The sequence below is a fragment of the Anguilla anguilla genome, chromosome 10, assembly GCF_013347855.1.
Source record: "Anguilla anguilla isolate fAngAng1 chromosome 10, fAngAng1.pri, whole genome shotgun sequence".
Classification (NCBI taxonomy): Eukaryota; Metazoa; Chordata; class Actinopteri; order Anguilliformes; family Anguillidae; genus Anguilla; species Anguilla anguilla.
The window spans coordinates 29,410,383-29,438,188 of record NC_049210.1 but is presented as its reverse complement, the minus strand read 5'-3'; the positions used below and the strand labels follow the sequence as shown (position 1 = coordinate 29,438,188).

The window sequence follows — 27,806 nt, the reverse complement described above, 5'->3', positions numbered from 1 at the left end:
TTGTCTGGGGAAAATATATTAATGAAATACATTTTTGAATAGTTGCATTTCAGTTAGCTTACACACAAATAACTAACTAAATATGATTTTCAGACAATAGTTACAGTTTATTTATCTGATTAATTTCAGTATTCTGCACATTTTCATGATTTGACATATCCTTACCTGGAATGACAGACTCACTGTGAAGACCACTGCCCAGCCAGCCATGAGAATATACCCACCCATCAGCAAGAACTTCCTTCCAAGTTTCTCAATCAACAGGTTCTGAGAGGTAGATAGGGGATTTAAAAGTTTGCTAATTATTACTGTAGCCACAGAGTGACCATTTGTTCCTAGCACCAATGAATAATCTGAATAAACATTTAAAAATGAGAATCATTTTTCCATTAACATACAGAATTTGGCAAAGCAGAGGAGTCTTTCTTGCTTTTGTGGTTCTTACATACAGTTGAGGCAAAAAGTTTACATACACCTACATACGCCATGCTTCGCAGTTGGGATGGTGTTCTTTGGATGAAAAGCCTCACCCTTTTTCCTTCATACATAGCGCTGATCATTATGAACAAACAGTTACATTTTTGTTTCATCTGACCAGAGAACACCCCTCCAAAAGACTAGGTCTTCATCTTGGTGATCACCTACAAACTTTATTCTGACTTTTTGGCCATAATGATTAGCGCTTTGATATGGAAGAAGAAGAGTGAAGCTTTTAATCCAAAGAACACCATCCCAACTGTGAAGCATGGGGGTGGCAGCATCATGATGTGGGGGTGTTTTGCTGGAAAAGGGGCTGGTGCACTTCAGAAACTAGATGGCATCATGAGGAAGGAGGATTATCTAGAAATACTGAAGCAACACCTCAAGACATCAGCTAGAAAGATAAAACTTGGTCGCAACTGGGTCTTCCAGCAGGACAATGATCCTAAGCATATCTCCAAAGTTGTAACAAACTGGCTTAAAGACAACAAAGTGAAAGTATTGGAGTGACCATCACAAAGCCCTGACCTGTCCCATAGAAAATTTGTGGACTGAACTGAAAAAGCATGTCCCAGCAAGGAGGCTCACAAACCTGACTGAGTTACACCAGTTCTGTCAGGAGGAATGGGAAAAAATTCCGGTAAAGTATTGTGAGAAGCTTGTGGAAGGCTAACCCAAGCGTTTGATTCAAGTTAAGCTATTAAAAGGCAATGCCACCAAATACTAACATTGTATGTAAACTTTTGACCCACTGAAAATCTGATATGATACATAAAAGCTGAAATAAATCTGTATTTTAGCTATTATTTTGAAATGACCTCTTATGGAAATAAAGTAGATACCTTAATTGACTTAACAGGAAATGTATGGTAACATGAAATGTGTGGAGTGTGAAAAATTGAGTTAGAATGTCTTTAGCCTAGGTGTAAACTTTTGGCCTCAACTGTAGCATGTAAATACAGTATGTTGTAACAAGTGGATTTGTCAGAAATACTCACACTGACTATTGAAGCTGTAAATTCACAGCTACCTGTGCCAATGGTCACATACTGGATTTTATCTGCAGAAATCCCAGCTTCTTGGAACACGTACGATGCATAGAAATATATCTATTGTGTGAGAAAACAATCAAATGTAAAAACTCAAAGAACAGTTTTATTTTTTATAAAGGCAACTAAGATTAATGTCAATGTAGGATGTAAGGAGGGAGCAGAACAATTTTTAAAAATATACAGTGCAATCCGTAAGAATTTGGACAATGACATATTAGTGTTTTTGGTTCTGTACTCCAGCTCATTGGATTCGAAATTAAAACAATGAACATGAGGTCAAAGTGCAGACCGTCAGCCTTAATTTGAGGATATTTACATCTATATCGGGTGACCCGTGTAGCAATTACAGCCCTTTTTATACATAGTTCCTCATTTTAGGGACAGCAATTCAAGATGGCAGCAACCCATAGGACAGATATACTGTATGTGTTCCTAAGAGATTAGTCACCCAACAAATTTGAAACAATGTTGTCAACTTTTTTTGTGGAATGTCATTGTTGATTGAGTGATTTTTTGCTGAAGCTGCACCTGGTGTGTGGTGAGCAGTCGCACTGGTGAAGTGGGATTTTTGTCTTTGGTGTGCCTGAACCCATTTGTTAATTTGGTGACTCGCTGAGAGCTAATGTGGGAAAACAGGCGCTGTCTGGGGTGTGTCAGTGAAGATCAAGTACCACATTGAAATTTTGGTGCAGCGGATTGCATTTTTTTGTCAGCATAGCCTGTGATTCGCACTTCTGCTGTCTGCCTCCTCAGACCAGGCCTACGGTGCGAGTCACAGCCCAGCATATGGGCAGTCACTAATTTTGGGGCTTTTTCAAGCGATAAGTGTAGGATCATAAACTATTCAAAAGTTAACCAACAATTTTCTTAGATTATATGCTGTCCAAATTCCAAAATCCCCCAAGCAGGTAAAATGCGTACTTCAGGGTTATTGTTCATTGTCTTTTTTCTTATAACGAAATAATGTTATAATGTTAATTCCTGAATTTATTTCTGTTTTTAATTGTTTAGCTTGTACTGCACTGCACCTCCATCTGTAATTAGAAGAATGACAATAAATGCAACCTCTACTCTTTTCATTTTAATTATGTGACTGTAGTTAAAATGAAAGCTACATGAAAGATATATGTATTAACCATCATTAGTTATCACCATATACTCTCAAATAAATATAAAGTTCATGTGTGGGTCCTGCTATCCGCTTAGCCTGCAGACTATACATATGAAATGGAGGATCCAAGACAAATTGACTCTGTCATTTGTTATCTTTATCTTCAACACCATAATTTTTGTTTAGAAATTCCTACACTGTGAACGGCATCATTGGCATTGCTATGATCTTCCCTGGTTTTATTTTGTTTAATAAAACTACAAGATACTGTTTTCATTATTTTTTAGTTATAGCATAGTGCGTTTAAGCCATTTAACTGCAGATTTAAGCCGCGTTTCCACCGCAGGAACTTTACCCCGGAACTAGGAACCTTTTGAGGAACTCAGTGCATTTCGACCGCAGGAACTAGGGTCTAAATTTAGTTCTGGGGGCTTTATTTTACCCCCAAAAAAGTTCCTGCTCGGGGGGTAGTACTTTCCAAAAGTACCGGAACCTTTGGGGTGGGGCACAAGTTCTGATTGGTCGACTACTTGCAGTGTTTTATTTCAACCGCCATGTTTAAAAATCTGCAGCCGCAAACCGATTTATTTTCATAATAACTTCAAATCAAACTTGTATGTTATGCGGCGCAGTAGCCGCATACAGTTATGTGAGGTATGCGGTAGTTCTGCGTAATTCACATTGGTGATACAGTAAAAGCAAACTGGAAATCACCTTCCGCACTTTTTGTCAGGGTAAAATAACAGGTTAATTCTAGTAATCGTCCCTTTAGCTTTCTCAGACTGCCGTAATTTTACTCTGCCATTCTTCAATTCCACAAAAAGACCAGGAAGACTATGGACTAATTTATGGTGCATGGTTCGCATCTGGAGGGCACACTTCACTGCTCGGCTAGCAGTAACTTCGAAGGAAAGCAAACAGTGGCTGTACCACTGCTAATTTAAATTTTCACGCAAGTCCGAGTTTTTTTGTTCTATTCTTGTCATTTTGCGATTAGCCTATATGGAATTGATGATGAGAAAGTAATCAAACAGCAAATTGTTTACAACAATGTGCATGTTTTCTGCTGTTGTTGCCAGTTATATTGGAAATGTGAATGCATTCTGTCGCCTCGGATGTCAAGACATGAAAGTGAATGTTCGCATAAAAACATAATGAATGTGTTTGAGAGGATATATAAAACAGTTACAATCTGACTATTGGCCTGTTATATCCTATTTGTTGCATAACAACGGTCCAAGTTCAACTACCAACGACAGTTTTGCTTGACAACGGTAAAATATGCCCAAACGGCTGCAGAAGAATATTTCAATTCCAGGTGATTAAATCGATAAAAATCAATAAATACAAAAGTAACCATATATAGTCATTGTTGGTAACCCGTTGTATATAAGTGGAATAAACCCCTCCGGGCCGTCCCGGTTATTAGAAAATAATGTCGGCTACTTCGGTGGTAGTATGGGGTTACAGAAGAAATCATAGGACAGATGGACCGACGACAACGTCGCTTTTTCATACGTCAGTGGGCTAATTTGCCTAATCTTCGCGGGACTTTAGACCGCGGTGGAAACGCAGACAAAAATGGGCTGAAGGAACCTTTTAGTTCCTTGAAAAGTAGTTCCTGGGACTAAAAGTTATTATAAGCCATAATAATTAGACCTTTAAGCAATGTTGCATTGCTAGAGACAGATAATTCAAACAAATTTATCTTATTTATGAAATTCATTCAAACTCAATTTTTGGAAAAACATGACAACTCTACTCTGTACCTCCTGTACAATAACATAAATTTCCTTTAGTGAGGAGCGTCTTCTGATGATGTATATCCTTGACTTCCATTGCAGTGGTAGACCCTGGAAATTAGCACTATGCTAGGGCACAAATTGCATGGTTCTTAAAGGGAAAGAAAAGATTAGATTGGCTATTATTGAATCCAGCTGCAACAGACCCACTGACAATATATTCCACCTAATCCAGCCCATTTCTCCCATGTGCCATGCACTGTGAGTTGTGCACTCCTCTCATCTGGTCGTGAAAATGTCAAGATTCAGTAGCCATGCCTAGTGCACCCATGCACTTTGCCATTGACTGCGCCCCTGCATTGTGCACCATTAATTTCAGAAAATAGGGTACTATAACATTATTACCCAATGATGTGACTGTTTGCAAGAGTGCCCACTCAAATCTAAGCAGAGTGCAGAGCAATTATTAACATAAATAATGTACATTTCTGGGAGTAAATGTTTTATTTCTAAATAAAAATTTTTTTAACCTACCTTATTGGTATTATGTGCTGTACTGAATGGTTGTGAAAAATATAATTATTCAGAGTAGAAGGAAAAGTAGCCTAGTAGGAACTTAGCGAAAAAGGTTTTCGGGATAAAAATTCAGAAAGCCCTTAATTTTATCATAGTCAGTTTTAGGGGAAAAAGACATGAGGTGGGCTTTGAGAAGTCTTTAGATCTAATGAAAAAGTTGATAAATGTGCAACACTGATTATGTTACAGTTTACATTGAAGAAAGTTTAGAAAACATATTTAAGTATTGTAAACAACGGTGTGGTGGAATACCTAACCACTCGCTTCTTATAACTTTGATATCAGTCCTTCTCTTTGCTGTGAAGGAATTTTAGCCTCATCTTCGCAGAACTGCTTTAATTATGACAAATTAGTAGGTTTCCAAGCATGAACTATTTCATTTCAGATCCTGCCACAGTACCTCTATTGGGTTCAAGTCAGGACTTTGAGTGGGCCACTCCAAAACTTTCAGATGTGGACTGGCGTTTGTGTTTTTGATCATTGTCTTGCTGCATGGCCCAATTATGCTTCAGCTTCAGCCCACAGAGAGATGACCAGACATTCTCCTTTAGAATGTTCTGGTACAGAACATAATTCATGGTTCAATAATGGCAAGGTTCTGAGGCACCACCATGTTTGACTGTTGGTATGATTTTCTTATTGTGAAATGCTGTATTTGCTTTCAGAAAGTTCCACTTTTGACTCATTCGTCCATATAACATTATACCTGCTAAACTATGATAGACAGATTATTTAAAATGCATTTCATTTAATGTGACATCAGTTGTGGAGACTAAATAAACAGCACAATACATCACGGTAATACAATACATTTTGACTTGACTGCTATGGACATGGCATTAGCCTACAACGTAAAGATACATAACTACCTATGTGAATTGACATTTGACCCTTTAATCAATAGGTGTATCTGCCAGCACAGCACCTGGTGGTGAGCAGAGCGCTCAGAACATAGGGGACTGTCAGAAGGCTGGGAAGGTGCGCCATTCCTAGGACATGAGCTAGGAAGCAAAAAGCTGCTGATAAGATGGATGACACCCGAATCCAAGGCTATTTTGAGAACAAAGGCAGCAGCTGGACAAACTTAACCAAGATGATTAAAGAAGGCTGAGTCAAGAAAATGCTGCGTTTGATAACTTGCTGCCGTGCAGGTTCAGCTGCAGGCCAATCAACAAATGTTTATGCAGCTAATGGACACTCTGATCTCTGCAATATATCCTGTCCAACATCAGTTCCCACCTGCACTCAACTGCAGACCTATGCCACCCACAAGTGCCTTGCCACCTGTTCAACTTCCTGTGCTACTACACACCATGCCCGAGCAGCCTATGCCCCCTCCCCATACACTGACCCATGGCAACACATACCACACCTGATGGTATAGCACCTTTGTCATCCATTCTGCATGATATTGACATCTGAGAGACTGTCAATAAGTCCACCCCTGTAGAGTTTATACTACAAAAAATGTAGACCTTTAGCAAATGAATGATTAACACTGCAGTCCACCAATCCCTGCTTACAGATGGTTGCTATATACTACTTTCTCCGATATCTAACTCCAACACCGTCTGACTTACAAAGCTTATATAGGAGGTTAAAAGCTGTTATTTGGGAACTTGCAAAACTTGACCCATGTTATTCTGAACGATTGGAGGGGAGATTATTTTTATTCCATTCCCCAACCCGAACACAAATTTAGAAAAGTGTCTGTTGTGGAGAGAACTTGAACACATGCAGTTAATACAGCAGACAGATACAGCTACCTGCATTTGCACGAAGGTAAGCTATATTCTGCCTATTAATAACATTACATAACATGTCTAGTTCATTAACTGGATTTAGCTGAGTGATTTAATCAAATTAAAGTTTATTTGTCAAATGCACCATTAAAAATACAGCAGAATTTAGCTGGCAATTAAATGCTCAATGTTAGCCTGAAAGAATCATTTTTTAGCGAAGGGAAAACATAGCTAGTGGTGAAACAATAAGAGAAATAATAAACTAAAATAAGAAAAGTGGCTTCATTTGTCATCACGTTGGTGGCGAGTATGTACATGAGTGTTTGCTGTCCCCAATCTTGCATAATGAGCACATTCATGTTTTTCAGGAGAAAATAAGTATAACGCATGTGTGTGTTTGTATGTATGTTCATGCATTATGCTTTTTTTTGCATTTAAATAAAATTGGGATATTTTTTAACGATTGTTGTTGTAATTCAAAGGAGTATTTGTGTGCCTTTCTGACATAAGCACCTTTAACATTGTATAACATTGTTTTGAGTAATACCATTAATCATTAGCGGTATTACTCAAAACAATTATCAATAGATTATGAGTAGACTTGTGAATTTTGGTTAAACTATAAAATACAGGACAAATAGGATGATTTGTTCTCAAAAACCATTGTTCGGCCTCTGCAACTACATTATACCACACTGCTGTTTTGAGTAAGTCCACATACAGTGCCTGTAACTTCGCACTTTCACCTGACATTTTAAACATAAATCTGTCCGTCTTAATCGGATTCATTCTTGGTTTAAGTAGGGATGCATTCTGTAACCAGTGTAATATCCTAAATTGTGTCTCATCCTATTACATATGGAGATTGCACCCACAAATTTCCATATTTCCGTCCATGTCTATTGTAAAGCTTTAAGTCATTATTCCATATGTCGCAAATACTCTGAGTCCATTCTCTATAATGGAAAAATTCTTGATACCCCTGACATTTTATTACCTATTACCTAGGCTATTACATAGGAATACGCCGCAAATCTGTGAAATCTGACAGTCAAATTAATAGATAGTTTGATTCTGAATTAAGCTTTGGACCTGTAAGTACCTGAAGAAATGATTTTGAGGGAAACCATAATTCTGTCAAATCTGCTCAAAACGAGAGCATCATGCCTTTATCATATAAATGCAATATACTGAAGATGAGCAGCCATTTGGTAAAACTTGACATTTGGCACAGCAAGACCTCGTTGCTCCACCGGCATTTGCATCTTTGTCATTCTTTTTGTTCCAAATGAAAGCACTGAAGCAGCTGCTTACCCTTTTAATTATTTTATTAAGTAGTGTAGGGTCCGGCTGGAAAGGATATAAAAATCTTGGTAAAATATTAATTTTAAAGTAATAATCTCGAAAATTTTCATTAAAATATATGTCTGTTAAGTCACTATCTATCGCTGAATTAGGTAACACAATGGTGATTGAGCCTATTATTATATTAATTTATATTATTATTATTATTATTATTATTATTATTACTCATGATTAAAGAACTGGGTGTCTGTGGCGACATTCCTGGGAAAAAATCACAAGCGGCGCATAGATAGTGACGCGTTTTCCATCACCCATCAGTGGTTGGTCCGCCAGAGAGGGTAGGCGGAGCTAACGCAACAGGCTTGCTCTTCAACTCACTTGTGTGTGAGCAGCGTACTGTTTTTTTCCGGTGTCTGTTAGCGTTAAAGGTGGGGTGGTTATGGAACCCTATTAGGTTTTTGTGTAACATGAGAGGTCATATTATTTGTTGATGTAGATTTCGTATTACATTTGATGACAATGTAACGTTACTAAATTACATAGCTATTTGCACAGCTAACGCTAGCTACCGGACCATGTCAAGAAAGGCAACATTAGTTTAGACAACGTTGCACACAGTATCCATCTCTCATATCAGGTAATGTTGCGTTAGCTAGCTAGCTAATGTAATTAACACAATCTAATGTCAGCTAACAATTAGAAAAAACGCCAGCTAACGCTACCGACCGGTACAGACCTCGCAAACCGTCTCTCGAATGCAATGCTACCTTGTTGCAGCGTTGCAATGTAGCTAACTAAAGGCCAGTTCAGATCAATGATTCGCAACGAGACTGGATGCAACTTGCAAAATTCCAAGACGTCTGATTGTAAACGTTCTAAAACTGCACTTGGCGATTTGACAAGGTGGGTCTTTTGAGACCCTAGGCAACGGCTTCAGAGGCTCTGCAACTAACCAGTTCACACCGCTGAAATTTTCTCTGCAACATTCTAAAACCGTTTCGTCTCGTTGCGTATCATTGATCTTAACTGGCCTTAACGTTACCGGTATTTGCATTTAACCGCATTGCACAGATCCAAAATCTTGACAATCCTCATCCATTTAGGGGGTGTTCTATTTAAGACTTTATAACTCCAGAAGCGAGCATCACAGTGACTTGAAAAATGGCTTAAATGAAGAAAGACATTTGTACTATTTACAATACTAACTTAGATTAGTTTATATTCATAATTTAGGAAGAAATAAAGTGCCGCAAATGCAATTGTCTAGGCAAAAATTCAAAAATGAATTTACACTTTTTTAGTTGGCAATGAAATACTGAGATTGCGCATATATACAGCAGGTTAAACTATACATGTCCTGGATCAAAAACTCCTTGACCACAAGTGCATCATATCTAAGGGTGGATAGGCAGAACTACTAAAGATCTATGAATCATAAAGTAAGCAGTGTACCCAGTGTCTCCAAATCTATCCATAATGCCTAAATTATTCATTGCTGTAAATCACAGCATAATCATGTATTTCACTACAAATCAACGGTTTTTACCCAAGAAACTCACTGTTGCATCATTTTCAAGTGGGAATTACAAGCTTTCCTTCAGTACAGTGGCCTAAAATATCTAGGGGTCCTGAAACATATCCAGAATCTTTCCAAAAATGAATAAAATGCTTTTTGTTCATTATAAAGCATATACATGAGCCCCTTATGAAGGTTTAAGGTGAAACATTGATATCAGATTTTTTTTTTAAATGCAAAAACATTATGACACGATGTGGTACAGTGCCTAAATGTGTAATCATTAACTCTCGTATGTTTTTCTGTACTCTACAGTACGTGATGCTTTCTTGTATGGGGATGGGACGACATGAAAACAATATTCAACCATCCACCACGTTTTGACAATGTTCCAGCTGACCACACATCTGGTGCCTTAAACACAAACACAATTAGCAAACCAAGGAACGCTTACGTTATAGTGTGAAATATCCTCATTATAAAATAACACTAACCTATTTAAAGACACTCAAAAATAACGTATATAACCAAAATATTTACAGCAGTAACACTTACATTTGGAGGATGAAATCTTATCTGTGTTCAGGAGACAGAGACAGAGACAGAATGAATGCTGTTGTTCCCCAGTTCTAGCTAGAGTCCAGATAACAGTATATCAGTTAGGTTGAAAAGCAAACATATGCATTAGGCATGCTCAGAATTTCTCAAGAATAATAATATTTTCCAAGAAATTACAAAAATGATCGATAAAATTTTGCCAGGTGCAGTGTCTTTTACTGCTACCACAGCAATGAGATAATATAATTGGTTAGGCTGAGCTATAAAACCCTATTCCAAAAGTAAAATTAGGCATATTATACATTGCTCGAAAGCTTATTTGGTCATCTATTGGATTGATTAATTGTCAATCAAGCCAGATTGTACTACAAACGATGACAACACTGTAAACAACATGTGTGGTATTACACACAGCTATTTTGGAAGGTACCCAGGCAAAATGAGCGTATATTTCACAAAAAGACAATATATGACCACGCAGTCTCAAAAGGGACATCTCTACGTGTAAAACCAATGGTTAGGTTGTATATTTATTCCATATTTAGTCACAGATATTGACAGTAGAATGTCATGGTATGATTTTTGAAATCTTTGTCGTGTTTATTTCGTTATTCAGTGAGCAGCATTTTCACTGTTGTATTGGCGTATCTTAGGACTATTGTCGGGTTTATCTTGTTGCTATGACGGAATACGATTTTTGAGTGGTAAAAGAATATTTTTATGTATGCCAAGATAGACAATATTGTCCATTATGTCATGGGTGGGGGGTGGGTGCAGTTGCAGATGAGGGAGGGGTGGGTGTTAAATGAACGACCAGAGCGACAATGGTGGCGCTGCAAAACTTCGAATTTGGCATAGTTGTCGTGTATCGTCTACTAATGAAACTAGAGCGTTTCTGTTTTTAACTCATACTTTGGTTGCCGCAGCACTGAATGTCTGAGTTCAGTAATCTTGGCACGCCGGCATGCCAACCACTAGGGGCTCTGTGTTAAGAGGTTAATACCCTATTAATATCCCATTTCCAAGTAAATTAATTTGTGTATAAGTGCGCTGGGTGTATTTGTGAAATGCAAGAAAAAATATATGTTATTTAAACAAACACTGAAGCCAGGCACCCACTGTCCAACATAGGCTACATATACTGCATAGCCAAAAGTATGTGGACACCAGACATCCAACATCTCATTTAAAATTATGGGCATTAATATGGAGTTGGTCCACCCTTTCCTGCTATAACAACATCCACTCTTGTCTTTATACTAGATGTTAGGAGCATTGCTGCAGGGACTTGCTTCCAAAGCATTAGTGAGGATGGACACTGATTGGGCGATTAGTCCAGGCTCGCAACTGGCTTTCCAGTTGATCCCAGAGGTGTTGGATGGGGTTGAAGTCAGTGCTCTATGCAGGCCAGTTAAGTTCTTCCACATTGTTCTCCAAAACCATTTCTGTATGGACTTCGCTGTGTGTCCGGGGGCATTATCATGCTGAAACAGGAAAGGGCCTTCCCCAAACTGTTGGTGAAGCACGGAATTGTCTAAAATGTGATTGAGACTAAGGGACCTAGCCCAAACCATAAAAAACAGCCCAAGACCAATGGGTGTCCAGATACTGTCATATAGTGTATGTCAGGTAGGAAGGGCAAAATGAAGCTTTAGAATGTAGACAGCAGTGTGTCCACATGAGCATGACAATGCATTAGTTAGTTTACTGTTTTAACCTCACTGCAGTGGTGATCAAAATTATACAAAGCAAGTGTTAGTGTGTTTGCCTTTGATCACAATTCTATGAGACCATGTGATGTAGGTAGTACAAGCTAATAGCACTTACCCATACAATTTATTTTTAACATCAACATTTAACATTTTCAATCAAATGTTCAAAGTGAAACTGCTTGTTATTTGTATTTATTTATGTTCTTTTTAAAAAAAAAAACCAAATGTGTGCTATTAAAACTGTTCAGGAAAACTGTGCCGGATAAGTTATTTTGATAGTTTTAAAGCAGGTCATGAAGAAAGGGAAAGGGTTCGGCTATTTCTTACTTTCAGGCTTAAAAATAAAATGGCAATAGGAAACAATAGTTACATTACATTACAGGCATTTAGCATACACTGTTATCCAGAGCGACTTACACAACTTTTTACATAGCTTTTACATAGCATTTTACATCAGGGTTTCCGCCAGTGTACTGCAAGCCCGGCGGCCCGCCGGGCCTAAGCATTGGGGAAAATTTTTTTTTTTTTTTTAATGTATTTTTAAGATGTTTTTATACTACAGTTACAGTGGAGCGGCTCGGTTAAAAAGCTCACCATCGACATCTGTTGGTTAAAATGTGAACGCAATAGAAAAACAGCAGGTCTGAGATCAGTGTTCTTTACCCTTATTGTGCGTAGAGTGACATTCAACCTTTTTACAGTCTCTGCATTCAACACGCTTCCAACTATCACAAGCTAACGTTACCTAGCAAGCCACCATTTTTCATTCAGTAGGCTAACTAACCTCGTTACAAACTGCATTATCACTTCATCTCGTCGGTAAGTAGGCCTACATTCTTTTTATATTAACTTAAGCAGTGTATAGGCAACGTTAAACTAGTAGCATGAATGTAACGTTCGATATATTGTAACATTACATGACTTATTAATCGCCAACAAAATAACGATTTCACTTGTTTATTAATAACGTTAGCTTGATGACATTGATGTGCACGACAACGTTGTCATAAAATTTTTCCCGACCGTGAAAACTGCCTGACTTGTTTACATTTTGGACAGATGTGGCTACAGAGTAAATCCATCGTTGTTTCCGTCCCAGCACTTTCGACACAATATCGGAAAAATCCTAAAAAAATTTTTTACGGTGAAGAGTGCCTGACCGGAAAAGAAATGTGTTAACACAGCGGCAAAATAGGCTATATCTAGAAATACCATCTTTGGGGAAAAACGCTACGGTTGAGGGTTGAGGGCCCTACCTTAATGCTCCCATCAGTCTGTCGCTGACCTGTGCCGGGCCCCCGTCAAAAAAGACACTTGGCTGCCGGCCCACGCCGGGCCCTGTCAAAAGACACTTGCCACCGGGCCTAACAACTTTTCTGGGGGAAACCCTGTACATTGCATCGATTTAAACAGCTGGATATATACCAAATCAATGCAGGTTAAGTACCTTGCTCAAGGGTACAACGGCAGGGTCCTACCAGGAATTGAGCCTGTGACCTTTAGGTTACAAGAGCAGCTCCTTCCCCATTATACTACACTGCTGCAAGTGAGCATGTTACGCAATTTTGCCTGTCATGTCTTTTACACTTCTGCCACCACCCTTCCCTCGCTCAATCAAAAGCCCCCCAAGCCATTGAAATACCCCCAAAATGTTGCTCATAAGGGGGGAAATCCCCCTCAAACCTATAATCCCTCCTACTAAAGTTGCAAAGAGTTTTCAAAACCAAAAACAGGAAAATTCTTGACTGGTGAAGCCATTCACCCTTTCTGGATCTAGTTGACAGGGCCGGCCCGACGCATAAGCTAACTAAGCGCCTGCTGAGGGCCCCCGTGGCCACCAGAGGGCCCCCAAGAGTGCTTGAAATGTCCCACAAGCGAGCTTGAATTATTATTTTTTTGATATATTATATTATGTCAATGGTAATCATACAAAAACGCAATATTATGTTAACGGCCTGGCTAGCTAATACTACTGGTGTAATGAATTGCCGCTGCCTCTGAGCTGGTGTCAAGTTCATGCGCACTGTAACGGACATTAACTGCATTTTGATGCAAGCACAGTCAGTCAGACTAACGTTACAGTCCTCTCCTCTGGGTCGATGGAAAAAGCAGCAAAAAAGTAATGTCGCAAAAAAGGACATATCCTTCTGGAGAGAAAAGAAAGAAAGAGAAAACAGAAGATGAGAAAAAATAGCAAGATGAAGGTATGTTTGCATAACTAATTACAGTATTTTACCATAAACATTCCACTGGCTAGATAGATGCATCATACAAGCCTTCAGTTCAGTCAAGGTATATTCAGCTAGCGTTAGCTATCTATCGTTTTAATCTAACACATTCACCTGTTAAAATCGAAATTTCTCTAGCTAGCTAGTTTAGCTAGCTTGCTATTATACATACAACTAGGTGGATTTAAGATGTCAAGGCAATTTAGTATGGTGGCCCTGAAGTGCAAAACAACAGCAAGTTCAGAAAACACCAGCAAGTTCAGAAAACACACACCAGCAAATTCAGAAAACACCAGCAAGTTAAAAAAACACACACCAGCCAGTTCACTGAAAACGGAAAGGGTAGGTACGAATTGAAAGTATTCCTCGTTGCTGATTGGACTTTTTAGTCTGTCACTCTGGGTGACCGGGAAATAGGAAGTGGCGACATGCTACTCTAGGGAGAAAGAAAATGAGCCTAAACGATTCGAGTCATGTAATTGCACACATACGTGCTTATTTTAATCAAGGACATTCATGACATAATCCTGGATACTCTCAACTTTTCACGACATTAAAATGAGTATGCGCACCCTAAAAACGCACTTAAAGGTGCCCTTCTAACGTCAAGTAATATTTATGATGGCTAAATTATTGTACTGTACTGACACAGCTACCACCACCACTAGCTGGTGATTTGTTATGGGCCTTTAGTGGATGTATTTTGGACTGCCTTAACTCTGTTTTTTCTTTGATATGTATTGCTCTCCAACAATTGACTTGGTATGAAATAAAATATTTTTTTCAATTATATTCTCTGTTATCATTTACTGAGGAACTTGTTCTTGTACTCAGAAAGGTCGGTTGTTTTTTGTATCTCAGCTTGCCGAAAACGAACGCACAAGTGCACATCAATATAATCATACAAATCAAATGGGTAATCTATCCCGGAAAATTGAAATGAAATTAAGTTATGGCGTAACTCTGAATTTACTATCAAACTAGCCTGCGCTCGAACGTTATACTGGTGCAACAGGCTGCTCGGTTCTCCAATTACAGTCCTAGAGAGCTAAACGTTACTCTATGTGCAGGCTTTTGACCCAACAACATCCTTGGGAACATACCGATTTCAGCTCACTTAGCTACCTAACAGTTAATTATCTAGCGAATAGAATCAGATGTGCTAGGTTATGGTTGGAGAGAAAACCTCCAAGTGGGTAGCTCTCCAGGACCGGAATTAGACACTGATGACAAGTGTATGCCTAACGTTATTTAGCCAAGTTAGCTAGCTAGCTACGTTGAATGTAGCCATCATAGATACAGAAATATGATAACCATAACTAGCTAGCTAATTGCTACATGGTGAAACCAAAATGTATAAAAATGCCCTTTAATAAAAGCTCTGGGTCTGTACTGGGCTCTTCGTTCGTTCAGCTCAGCTGAAAAAGCACTCAAACTAGCTACTTCCATTAGTCCCAGACTGACACACTGTCTGTCCAATCAGCAACAAGGAATTCTTTCCATTCGTACCTACCCTTTCCGTTTTCAGTGAACTTGCTGGTGTGTGATTTTTAATTTGCTGGTGTTTTCTGAACTTGCTGGTGTGTTTTGTTTACTTGCTGGTGTTTTCTGAACTTGCTGGTGTGTGATTTCTAACTTGCTCGTGTTTTCTGAACTTGCTGGTGTGTGTTTTCTGACTTGCTGTTGTTTTGCACTTCAGGGCCACCGTAATTCAGGGATGTTTAATCAAACATTTACTAAACTAAGACAAGATATGCTAGCTAGGCTATGTTGTTAGCTAACGTTAGCTAGCTAGTTAGTTGAATGCATTGTCTGCTGGTTTATTTTGTTACTTTTCAGTACACCGTGTTCAGTATGCCACTTAGTACTGTATCACTTTGAATAATAAAGTGCAAATTAACACCAGACCACTTTTGAGTTTGCTAACTTTTAAGATTAAAAACCATAGAAGGGTAAAAACGTACCAGGCTGACATTGGTATGATGTAAAGCAACACAGCTACAACTAATAAAATTGATAATGGATGTGTTAGATTTACAGTAGATGTGTGAATGGTCAAGCATTGACAATAGTCAATAGTATTGGCGGCGCCGAGGCGGTGGGGGGCCCCCAAATCAAATTCTGCTTAGGGCCCCATAAAGGCTTGGGCCAGCCCCGCTAGTTGACCATGCATTTCATATGCAGAAGAGAAAACTTAAGGCAACCAGCCCCCAAAACAAGCAGGAGCTGAAGATGGTTGTAGTACAGGACTAGCAGACCATCACCAGAGAACATACTCAGCTCCTGGTCATGTCTATGGGTCAGACTTCGAGCAGTCATTGCACACAAAGGATATTAGACAAAGTACTAAACATGACTACTTTCATTTACATAATATTAATATGTCCCAAACAATATGGTGCCCTGAAATGAGGGGCTATGTATAAAAAGTGCTGTAATGTCCATCTCATAAAAAACACGTTTTCAACATACAAAAACGCAAAGTTACTCACACATACAAGGCATACACCGTCTATAACTCATTCATTCAGACTGCCAAAATCCACGCCTGCCACTAAAAGTATTGATATCAAAATGACGCCAAGTTACGGTACTACAAACAATATAGGCTATCTTTCCTCACCAAAATTAAATAAGATGTATCCCAAAGCAATGCTACCCAATATTTCCTCAATTCTTTGTAAAAGAGGAAATTATCTGCCTGACGGCGAGGCAGGATTCAATCCTTCAACCGGAGGTTTACCAGTCTGTGACTTTGTTAGTGCAGCACCATGACATAGCTATGCAATGCGTAAAATATCATTAGCAAACCTGTCCGTGGTTTTAAAGAAGAACACAGGCCAGTAAGGACAGAAGAGCTCCCGTTGAATCCATATGGCTTTGCAATATTGTAGCCGGTTAATATCTGAACGTGCAGACGGTACGTCATAATGCAGTGTATATGTTCGGTGAACGGCGGGTAGATATGGTGCAAAAGCAATAATTGAGAAGTAGTAGACAATTATTAGTGAGGGTAAAAGCAGGTTAAAGAAACATGTTCCAAGCTGGGCTTGAACCTAGGACTCCATGTTCCCAAGACTGCAACCTTGCCCACTAGGCCACAGGCAAACTAGCTGTTTAAACTGGAAATGTTTCAGAGTAAAAAGGTATGGGTATTTTGCGTGTGTATGCAAGTTTTTGATTGGGTCGTGTAGGTGAAGATTTGGCTGGTGTCGGTAAAATGTCCAATGGGGAGACATGTTGTTAGTGGGATAGGCGGCAGGAAAAATAAGAAGAAGAAGAAGAAAGAGAAGAAGAAGAGAAAACGCAAAATCCCCTTAGTTTGGGGCTTTATTGTGTGGACATGTGAAGTTGTTTATGAAATCTGTCTGTTGAAATGGGGTCAGAATGTACAGAATGTAATGTTTTTAAGGGCTGAGTGTCTGTGGCTGTTGTGGTTATTTCTGTGGGGAACCCTGAAAAGTGCCAAACTCTCGATGCTGTATAGGTATGGGGCATGCCTCCGCCAAGGCGTAACTTGGCGGGATGGCATACCTGCCATCCCAATATGATGAAACCGAAGTGTATAAAAATACCCTTAAATAAAAGTGAATGTGTACTTTAAGTACATGTGAATTGTTTGATTACAAATCTAAAATTGTGGAGTAGAGAGCCAAATCATGAAAAAGGTATACAGCTGACTATACATTTATTTATTTATTTATTTATTTTTAGTAATACATTTGAAACTGCATCATATATATATATATATATATATATATATATATATATATATACATATACATACAGTACCAGTCAAAAGTTTGGATGCACCTGCTTAAACCAGTTTTTTCATGATTAAAAATGCTTTAAACTGTATAAACTTGAATATAAACACTTAATATTTCATTATATGATATATGTACTTATATACATTAAGCAGATAATCTTAAATGGATTGCATTCAAAAGCTAGATTTTTAAATGAAAATGGAAATCTTGTAAGCTCATTGTGTGGGTGCATTGTTTTGTTATTTAAATAGATTAGAATATATTGGTACGTATTGGTGTTCATGATCACATCTATCTTAACAGGTATTCCAGGACCTGTAGAATTTTTCATATTTAAAAAAAATAAAGGCCATCCGCCATATTTCAAAAGCACCTGTTAAATTAGACGTCATCATGAACACTAGTACGTACAAAGATATTTAAATAACAAAACAATGCACCCCCTTTCCCAATGAGCTTACAAGATTTCCATTTTCATTTAAAAATTTAACTTTTGAATGCAATTCACTTATGATTATCTGCTCATATAAGTACAGATAGCATATAATGAAAAATTAAGTGTTTATAGACAAGTTTATGCAGTTTAAAGCATTTTTAATTATGAAAAACTGGTTTAAGCAGGTGTGTCCAAACCTTTGAGTGGTACTGTATATATATATATATATATATATATATATATATATATATGTGGTGGCCAACTTTTTAGGGCTGGAGTTTTAACTTTGTTATTTGTTATCAACATGCACGCTAAGTTACATGACTTCATGTCAAACAGTTTGGGAATTATACACATTTGTGTAAAGCCGTGTTGACAAGTTATTATCTTACCATTCGCAAATATTTTGATATATCCAAATTTGTAAAATGTCTATGAAGAAACTGTAAATTTCAAGCAAATTTCTCCATTTAGAAGGAGTGGCTTTAACAGTTCTTTTAAAAATTCTAAATGGCAGAGAAACTACCCAGGTTCTCTTTTTAGCTCCTCAGAAGAGGGACCGACGTGCCAGTTTTTGTGGCTCAATGGCAAACTGGGCATGGCCTTGTGAAGCTGAAAAATTGCCATGTGCATTATCGCGCCATCAGGTCTCCAATCTGCGCCATATTTACAGACATCAAAAATGAGACCCCCAAGTTTGGTAAGCCTCAGACTTCCAGGCTAAAAGTTATTTGAGGTCAATGGGCAAAAAATTTAATTGTAACAAAAATAATACTTTTCCACCACCTGTGGTGCTTGGAATTATAATTATCCATTGACTAAAATACATACTTGAGCCTTATTCCAAGATGATTCACTATGCCACATTTGATCAGTCACCAACCCCCCGCTCTTCATCCAACCTCACTCACAGAATCATTCCCACACAGTTGCATGGCACTGCTGATGACCATGACTGACAGCAGCTGCCATCGCACACTCTGATCCGTAAACAGTTCCAAGGGTCCCTTGGCCTTTATTCCCAGGGCTGCTGCTTGCTCTTGCTGGATCTCCTCGATCTCACTGTGCAGGACATCGCAACCCCGAAACCGACATAAGGCTGTGCAAAGGCAGGAGGGATCAGTCTCAGAACTTGTTCACTCTCACTCTCACACTGTCTCTCAAAATCTGGTCATTTCACATATAATCCCATCCACAGAATGTGGAATTACAAGAAAACAAGAGTTTGGTTCAAAGTTGACTTCACAAAAGGTCAAACCTACTTGTATTAACAGCAGGACTAACCTAAAAACGAACTAACTGACTAACTAAACTGAAAGATGACATTTATTTGGCTTCACAAAACAATAACTTTGGGTTCTCCTTACCATTGATGCAGGCCTCTTTGTCTCCTTTGTCAATGAGGAGGTACCGGGGGCTTTCAGGGAACCAGGGTAATGTCAGCAGCTGGATGAAACCAGGGACAGCATTGCTAGCCAAAAGGTATGGCCAGCAGGATTCACTCCCCAAGATCTCCCTGTTGGGAACAAATCATTATTATCCTTCTTACCATGCTAAATTCATTTATTATCACTTATTGCTTTATACAGCTCTTGAGGACAGAAATCCATCTGAATATTTTTACTTATGCTATATTGATTTATGTCAAATGGTGGTATTATGAATACACTGATCTTTGCATTTAATAATTTAAGTCATTCCTGAAAAGTTTTTTTTTTAAAACACAAAATGGATCATCTGATTACATTTGTTTTCACCAGCGACTTAAAATTCTCAAATGTAGTTTTTCACCTGTGACTCACAACCACAATGTTTGGCCCTGATTTAAGTTCTCTTCAAGTGGGCTTTTCTACAGATGTCTGTTAGAAAGTGTACTAAGGTCCATGGGCGTAAAACGCATAAGGATAGTGTGCCTACCTGAGCCCTACCACTTGTCCCAGCACCACTCCAAAAGCTGTGAACACAGCTGAAGATATAGAAACAGCACCTCGTAAATGCTTAGGTGCACTCTCTCCAAAATACATGGGCTGGATGTTCATGCTGACACCTGTGCAAATAAGGGGGTTTATAATTGCGGCTGTGGTTTTTTTTTTTTTTTACATTAATATTTGTTTATTAGTTTTCTTTAAAAACTAATGTTTATTACATTTTACAGAAGGTCTTTCCTGGAATTACTCGTACTGTTTCTCTCTCTGGATATTTGGACCTATGGATATTGTGAACATATATTTGGAATATATGTAATATTTAGAACTGCAACACAGCCAGGCAGCCACAGAAGTTTCACACGTCCATTTCACAAAATCATTACAGTGGGTATGTAATGATTCCCACAATGGACGTGAGCATGTTATAATTCATTCCACACACTTTCGTGTAAGTTTAACTAAGAATGGTAATCCAGTATCGCAAGAAGGAACTCCTAAAGGAAATTATTTACTTTACTCTAGGAGCACTTGGCCACTCAAGTCTGAGAGAATCTCAAATAATTGTATCCAAGATGATGAGATAGAAATGAAAGACATTTTTTTTTCGAACCTTTTCACATTGTAAGATTTATGTGTGGATCAACTGTTATTTAAAACAAATGACCACTGCTTATATCTGAGTATAGGGTTCTTCTCATTTTTATTTTGAGCTAATCTGAACACATTTCCAAAGACAAGTTTGACTCCTTACCTGCATTGATCCCCACTAGAAACCGGGCCAGAATGATCATCTCAACAGACCTAGCAGCTCTGCTAAACACTGCCAGCACAGAACTCAGCAGCAAAAATACATTGTTCAGCAGCAATGACTTCTTCCTAAAAGTTGGAGAAATCACAGAGGTAATCATAAAAGGCTAGATATACAGTGCAGCTACAAACTTTTAATTAGACGGAGAGCTATGTTCAGTTGAGGCCCAAAGTTTACATACGCCTACGCTAAAGATATTCAAACTCTTTTTAAACAACTCCGCACATTTCATGTTACCATACATTTCTTTTGGCAAGTCAGTTAGGGCATCTAATATGTTCACAGAGGTCATTTTAAAACAATCGATTAGAGACAGATTTATTTCAGCTTTAATTCACTATATCAGAATTCCAGTGGGTCAAAAGTTTACATACACCAAGTTGATTGTCTTAAACAGTCTGGAAGATTCTAGAAATTAGTGTAATGACTTTTTAGAAGTTTCTGATTGGCCAGTTGTCATAATTAGGAGTTAATTGGGATTTAATTGGCAAATGTGGCTGTATTTAAAGGCCTACCTTTAGAGCCACTGCCTTTTTGCCCTTGATACCATGGGAAAATCCAAGCAACTCAGTCAAGACTTCAGAAAAAAAATAGTGGACCTCCACAAGTACGGTTCCTCCTTAGGAGCAATTTCCAAACAACTGAAGGTTCCATGAGCAACTGTACAAACAATTGTATGGAAATATAAAAATCTTGGGACCACACAGACCCTGCATCGTTCAGGAAGGAGGCATAAATTAACTCCCAGGGCTGAACGAACTTTGGTCCGAAAGGTTCAACTGAACTGCAAGACAACAACAAAGGAACTGGTGAAGAAATTGGAGGCATCAGGTAGCAAAGTATCTACATCCACCATTAAGAGAATCCTACATTGTCAATGCCTAAAAGGCTGTCCCGCAAGAAGAAGCCCCTACTCCAAGACCAGCATAAAAAAGCCAGAAGTTTGCAGGTGATCCAGGACGAAGACCTAGCCATTTGGAGGAGTGTTCTCTGGTCAGATGAAACAAAAATTGAACTGTTTGGCCATAATTGTCAGCGCTATGTATGGAGGAAAAAGAGTGAGGCTTTTAATCCGAAAAACACCATCCCAACTGTGAAGCATGTGGGTGGCAGCATCATGTTGTTAGCATGTTTTGCTGGAAAAAGGACTGGCGCACTTCAGGTAATAGATGGTATCATGAGGAAGGGGGATCATCTACAAATACTGAAACGACACCTCAAGACATCAGCTAGAAAGTTAAAACATGGTCGCAACTGGGTCTTCCAGCAGGACATTGATCCTAAGCACACCTCCAAAATAACTTAAAGACAACACAGTATTGAAGTGGCCATCACAAAACCCTGACCTGAATCCCATAGAAAATTTGTGGACTGAACTGAAAAAGCTTGTTTGAGCAAGGAGGCCCATAAACCTGACTGAGATACACCTATTCTGTCAGGAGGAATTCCGGAAAAGTATTGTGAGAAGCTTGTGGAAGGCTACCCCAAGTGTTGTGAGAGTTGTGAAAAATTGAGTTTGAATGTCTTTAGCCTAGATGTATGTAAACCTTTGGCCTCAACTGTAAAAATATGGAAATGTACATCAAAGGGAAATTCCACCACAATAACAACATTAACTTCATTTAACAGATCAAGGCGTAACTGATTAAGTCTCTCTTAGTGACTGGCCAAAAGAATCTGATAGAGGTGTATGTCATTATTACCCTTTCTCATTTTTTAAGAACTACAATGGGCGGGGTAGTTCTTGTAGGTGAAGAGGGCTTTGACCGAACTCATGTCAGACAGATTTGGGGTAGCTGCTGTTCCACATGTTAACAGTATTAGCTTGTGAGCTAACCAGCGTAGTGGGCTTGCTTGCTGTTATTATTTTAAGAATGTCACCCAGAGACAATGTCAATGATGTCAACCATACATTTCTCCTTGCCTGGCTTAATGCCTTCATCTCCTCTTCCCCATTCTCTCCCCACCAGGAGTTTTTAAAACATCTGTTATTGCCGGATTTATTATGATAAATACAGCACATATTGTGACCATGTCTGAAATAGCTTGCTACATGCCAACTGCAAACTGTTATTCAAATTGCAGTTACATTAAAACCTTGCAACCTTTTGTGGTTAGCCTGCTAGTGAGTAATGTCACCCTCAAAGTATGATTCCGAGCCATGTAGTAACACCCAGCCCCATGTTTGTATTCAGTAGGTACTTGGAGCATGTAGCACAGTAGTTTAAGCCTATGTCTCTGCACTCTCTACAGGTAGAGAGTTGGCTGCAAACTTAATCAGGACAGCTACTCTTCTACAAATAAAAGATCGATTTAGGGTGGAATTCTTTAAATCAATTGCAGCCAGTGCAACAGTGAAAGAGTTTATAACAAACATTACCAATCATTACCTTCCAAAGTAGATAGCCATTGGACCAGCAATCAGGGCACCTGCCAGCCCTCCCAGTGAGAAGATGGACACAATGAAGGTCCATATTAGAGTCACCTGGTAGACTTGGAGTTCAGCACCCCAGCGCTCCTGGAAAGTTTCGTTGATGAACTTCTGGACATACTGCATAAAGAAAACATAAACATTCATTGCTCAAACATTTGTTTCACCAGTTTGTGAAACTGTAGTTACTGATGAAAAAACTGAAACTGGCAGTCTTACAATAGTAGGTGCATTGATTATGGCAATGTTGTAACCATACTGAAGAGTTCCTCCAATGGCTGCCGAACACACTGTCAGGACCAGGATTCGAGCATTACCCTGTTGGCATAGACAACAGTATGAATCACTCATAAAAAGATTTTTATGCAGATGTAGACATGTAGATCTTTAAAACATTAAACATTCCAGGTTTTATACCAGAGGACGTAAGGCTACACAATGATGTTTTTACATTTGTTTGCTAGACTAAAACATATGGCTTTCTTTGCTTTAATACTTATATAAAAATGAGGCAATAAAATTGTATTCAGTGAAAAAGAGTTATAATATGGTACCTCAAGGCAAGAAAGAATGCTTTGGCCAGAATTAACTTGTTAATTATTTAGCATTAGTTGCACTGTGGTCAATGTGGTCTGATCTGGTGTCATCTCCAGGAAGCTGAAGTACTGTAATAGCAAACCATTAAGCTTGTGAAAGGTAGAGTATATGTACACTACTTAGCCAAATGTACATGGACCTGACATCCAACATCCAAAACTATGGGCATTAATATGGAGGTGGTCCACCATTTGCTGCAACAAAAACCTGACAGAGTCAATGATCTTCGCTTAAAAAAAATCACTAGGCAATGCAGGCCTGTAAACTGAATGGCACATACTGTGGCTTAGAAAAAACTGCCCCCCCCCCCCCCTATCTGAACACATTGATCTTATATGAACACACTGTGGTCATTCAAACCTTTAAATGTCACATCAAGTGATCACACTTTTTTTAAATTTCCACATGGAAGACATCATTTAAATGAATGATTTAAACATCTGATGAACACTTAAACACAAGAAAGGACATGTTTATGCTTTCCATCATGATTTCTCATTATTTAGGACGACACTGAAGTTAGCTCCCAATTAAAAATTTCCGGTCCACCTTAAATCTAATGCAATTGGACCGTTTCATGTTTCCTGGTCTTCCTTACGTGTTTGCAAAGACTATTATGTGCTTTGAAAAGTGAGCTATGGCTTAAAACAGAAATTGAACAATGGCGGTTATGTGAAAAAAATAAATAAATTTAGGTTATGTTCCCTTCACTTGTATTTTCTGTAATTTATTATCTGTAATATGAAAAGACACAATCTTTTTCTTGCCTCAAAATCTAATTGTCTCAATGTTGCATCACGTGTGTATGAGAACAGGAATTAATGTACATTTGAAATGGTGTGGATGAACCGCACCTTTTGCAAATAATATTTTGGGAATAAAAAAAAAGCAAGGCAACGTTTCAACCCAACAGGGTCTTCATCAGGCAAATGCCCTTGTTGGATTGAAACGTTGCCTTGCTTTTTTTAGTCAATAAAGTATTGGGAGCTGTAATCCAGTGTGCGGATATCCATTTTCTTTCAATCTTCACATGTACTTTTATCCTGCACCTGGCCAAATACTGGTTGGATGTGCACACATCTAATGTATTTCTTTAGGAAATCCTGAAAAGTGCCAAAACTCTCAGTGCTGTACAGGTATGGGGCATGCTGCCCCACCAAGGTGTAACTTGGGGGGTTGGCATACCTGCCATGAAGATGGTGTTAATATATATATTTAATTTAATATCATCTTTTACATTTTATCTACCAAAAAGTTCTTTGTGTGTTTATTTTTATTTATTTGTTTGCTTATAAGTTAAATGTTCTCAAATATAGAAACTTTGATAAAATATAAGTTTTTCAAATTGATTTGAAAATGTTTCACTTTTTGACAAAATATCGGTCAGAACATCGGTAATCGGTGGGCTAGGACGCTCCAAAATCGGGATTGGCATCGGACCCAAAAATCTGGCATCGGTCGGGCTCTAGTATTGTTACAGAATTCCTTTAATAGCAGAGTTACATTTTTTCATAAAATGGTAGGCCTATAGTGAGGTTTCCCATAGTAGACAGGCCTGACATAATAACATTATGTTTCCTTGTACCGTGACCTTATCCATCACAGCCTACATGAACAACATACATTAAAATGTGCTTTGCTAGCTCTGTACATTGGCTCTTCAATGAGCTGTTGATGCACATCATCATGAGTATAGTTAATTTTAGCTGTCCGATGATGCAGAAAAGTTTAGAAGCTTACTATTTGTCAGTTTTAATGACATTAGCGAGCTCCTAAATTATGATGAGGTCCAAAAATACTTTTCTCAATATCGTAGTGTATCTGCAATCTGTGAATGTGGGTGCTTTTTTCCAGATACAGAAGTGCATTGTTGTCAATCTTGCCGATATGAAAACTGGCATTTAATTATCACCCATGGAGAAGGGGATGGGTTTCATGCAGCCTTTCAGGTTGTCTGACAAACTGTGAATTTGCAGGCCAGCTACAGGATTTTGTGTAAGAAAACCAGTGACTCATTGTGACAAAGCCACTTATAACGTAGTTTCTAATATTAAATGTTAAATTAATAAAAAGGCAGTCAAGATTTTTATAGATGCGTTCATCAACACTTGACTGTACATTACATTAGCTAGCTAGCTATATACATACTTGGAGAAGCTAACAGGTGCACGAGCTAGCAAGACTGAAATGCAGTGAGAAGTTGTGGTAAGATAGCCAACTAAAGAACTATTATGTTTCACAAGCTAGCTATCGACCTCTCTAACTGACTAGCCCCAGACAGCTAGACATTAGAACAGTTCTACCATAGCTAGCTAACTTTTCAGAACAATACAAACATTCGGTGGCACTCGACTGCAACATATTATAAATCCTACAGTCAAGAAATGTGCACTCTCAGCCATTCTGTGTCATGGTAACTTCCCATTTAGCAAGTGACTTCAGGCCAGATCGGGCCCAGATGATCTGAATTTGGAATGGAATCGGAGCAGATCCATCCTGGAGTTCCTTGCTGTCAGGGTAGCTACTACTAGCTACTGCTGTTTAAAGGAGACAAACAAGTGACTTCCAAATTAAATACAAATGTGGTTGGTAACTCTTCAATTTGATTATAGTCTTTCTAAATTTGTAAATGACCTCCCTGCGGTTCCTAGCTACCTAGCCAACATTACCCTGATCGCAAGCAAAATGCATTGTTGTGAAAAGTGATTGCAGACAGGAACAGATAGCTAATATAGACAAATCACATGATTTGTCTGCTTGCTTGGTCTTGAATGCCTGTGTAGTGCATGAGAGAAAGCAAATGATTATCAATATTAAGTTGTATTTTTTATTCAGATGAAAACATGCAATGTGCTTTATATTTCTGGCTATGTATATAAACAATGTGTAGTAATAAAATAAGCTTGTCACCTAATGCAATATTGGCTTGTTTTCATTGTTTACAGGAAAAGTACAATATGGGCAAAGACAACCTTTTGATACTACTTTCTGCCCTGTAATGTTGTTAGACCCACTATCCAGAACTCTGGTACTTTTAAAAAAGCCCGGTCAATTATGCTTTATATCTGTGTGTTTTTTTTAATCATGAAATACACGCTAAGAGATGGCAAATTCACCTAAAACGAACATTCGTATCCTTCGATACGGTCCACCAGCTCAACATATTCTTTCCAGCATGGTTGCTACCTCAACCATCTTGTTGCCAGCTTGACCATCTCCAAACCAGCTTCAAACCAGCTAGACCAGCTTAAAACCAGGTTGTAACTGAGCTGGAATTTCCACCAAGGAGCAGTTGCACCACCAGTGCCCCCTGGCCAAAAATAATGTTGACGTCATTTTTATCATGATAGATTACCTCTGAAGTAAGTTTCAAGAGTCTGATTTTCATATCACTCCAAAATGAACAGAAACCAATAGCTGCTGGGAAGGAAGGAAAATCGCATTCAGAAATCGATAGTTTGAAGCTCTTTAGCCAATTAACTAATTTTGCATCAAAAAACATACATTTATAAGCAAAATGAAATGGGCATTTCAGGTGAAATATATTTTTTAAAATATAAACATAAACTAGCATGCCAGTGTGTAAGTAGTCTATCTTTTTCTCTCTCTCTCTCAGGAGAAAGTTTTTAGATAATCCTAAATTTACACAACAACATGGCAGACAGGTATAAGCACAAGGCAAAAGTCCCTAGTCAATGTGTCCAAATTACTCAAAGAAAAAGAACAAGAGCATTTAATTCCTGAAGCAAGTCATGCCCATGGATGCTACGGAGGAAATAGTGCAGTTCCAGGAAGATGAGGTGTTTGGGGATAC

The 27,806-nt window shown here is 38.5% G+C and overlaps 1 protein-coding gene across 5 annotated transcripts in view; it reads right to left on the bottom strand.

Annotated features, from left to right (window-relative positions):
• Positions 1-27,806, bottom strand: part of LOC118207110 (solute carrier family 2, facilitated glucose transporter member 11-like) — a 75,029-nt gene that overhangs the window by 27,997 nt on the left and 19,226 nt on the right. For 2 of the 5 annotated variants that reach the window (XM_035380426.1, XM_035380427.1), the window contains 8 exons: positions 23,615-23,713; positions 23,355-23,515; positions 20,908-21,032; positions 20,146-20,275; positions 19,596-19,744; positions 19,140-19,327; positions 1,479-1,589; positions 166-267 (listed from right to left, as the gene is read on the bottom strand). In XM_035380426.1, the coding sequence (XP_035236317.1) occupies positions 166-267; positions 1,479-1,589; positions 19,140-19,327; positions 19,596-19,744; positions 20,146-20,275; positions 20,908-21,032; positions 23,355-23,515; positions 23,615-23,713 (1,065 nt within the window). Of the gene's footprint in view, positions 1-165; positions 268-1,478; positions 1,590-19,139; positions 19,328-19,595; positions 19,745-20,145; positions 20,276-20,907; positions 21,033-23,354; positions 23,516-23,614; positions 23,714-27,347; positions 27,396-27,806 lie in introns of those variants that run through there. The other 3 variants (XM_035380424.1, XM_035380425.1, XM_035380429.1) reach the window with 3 other exon arrangements.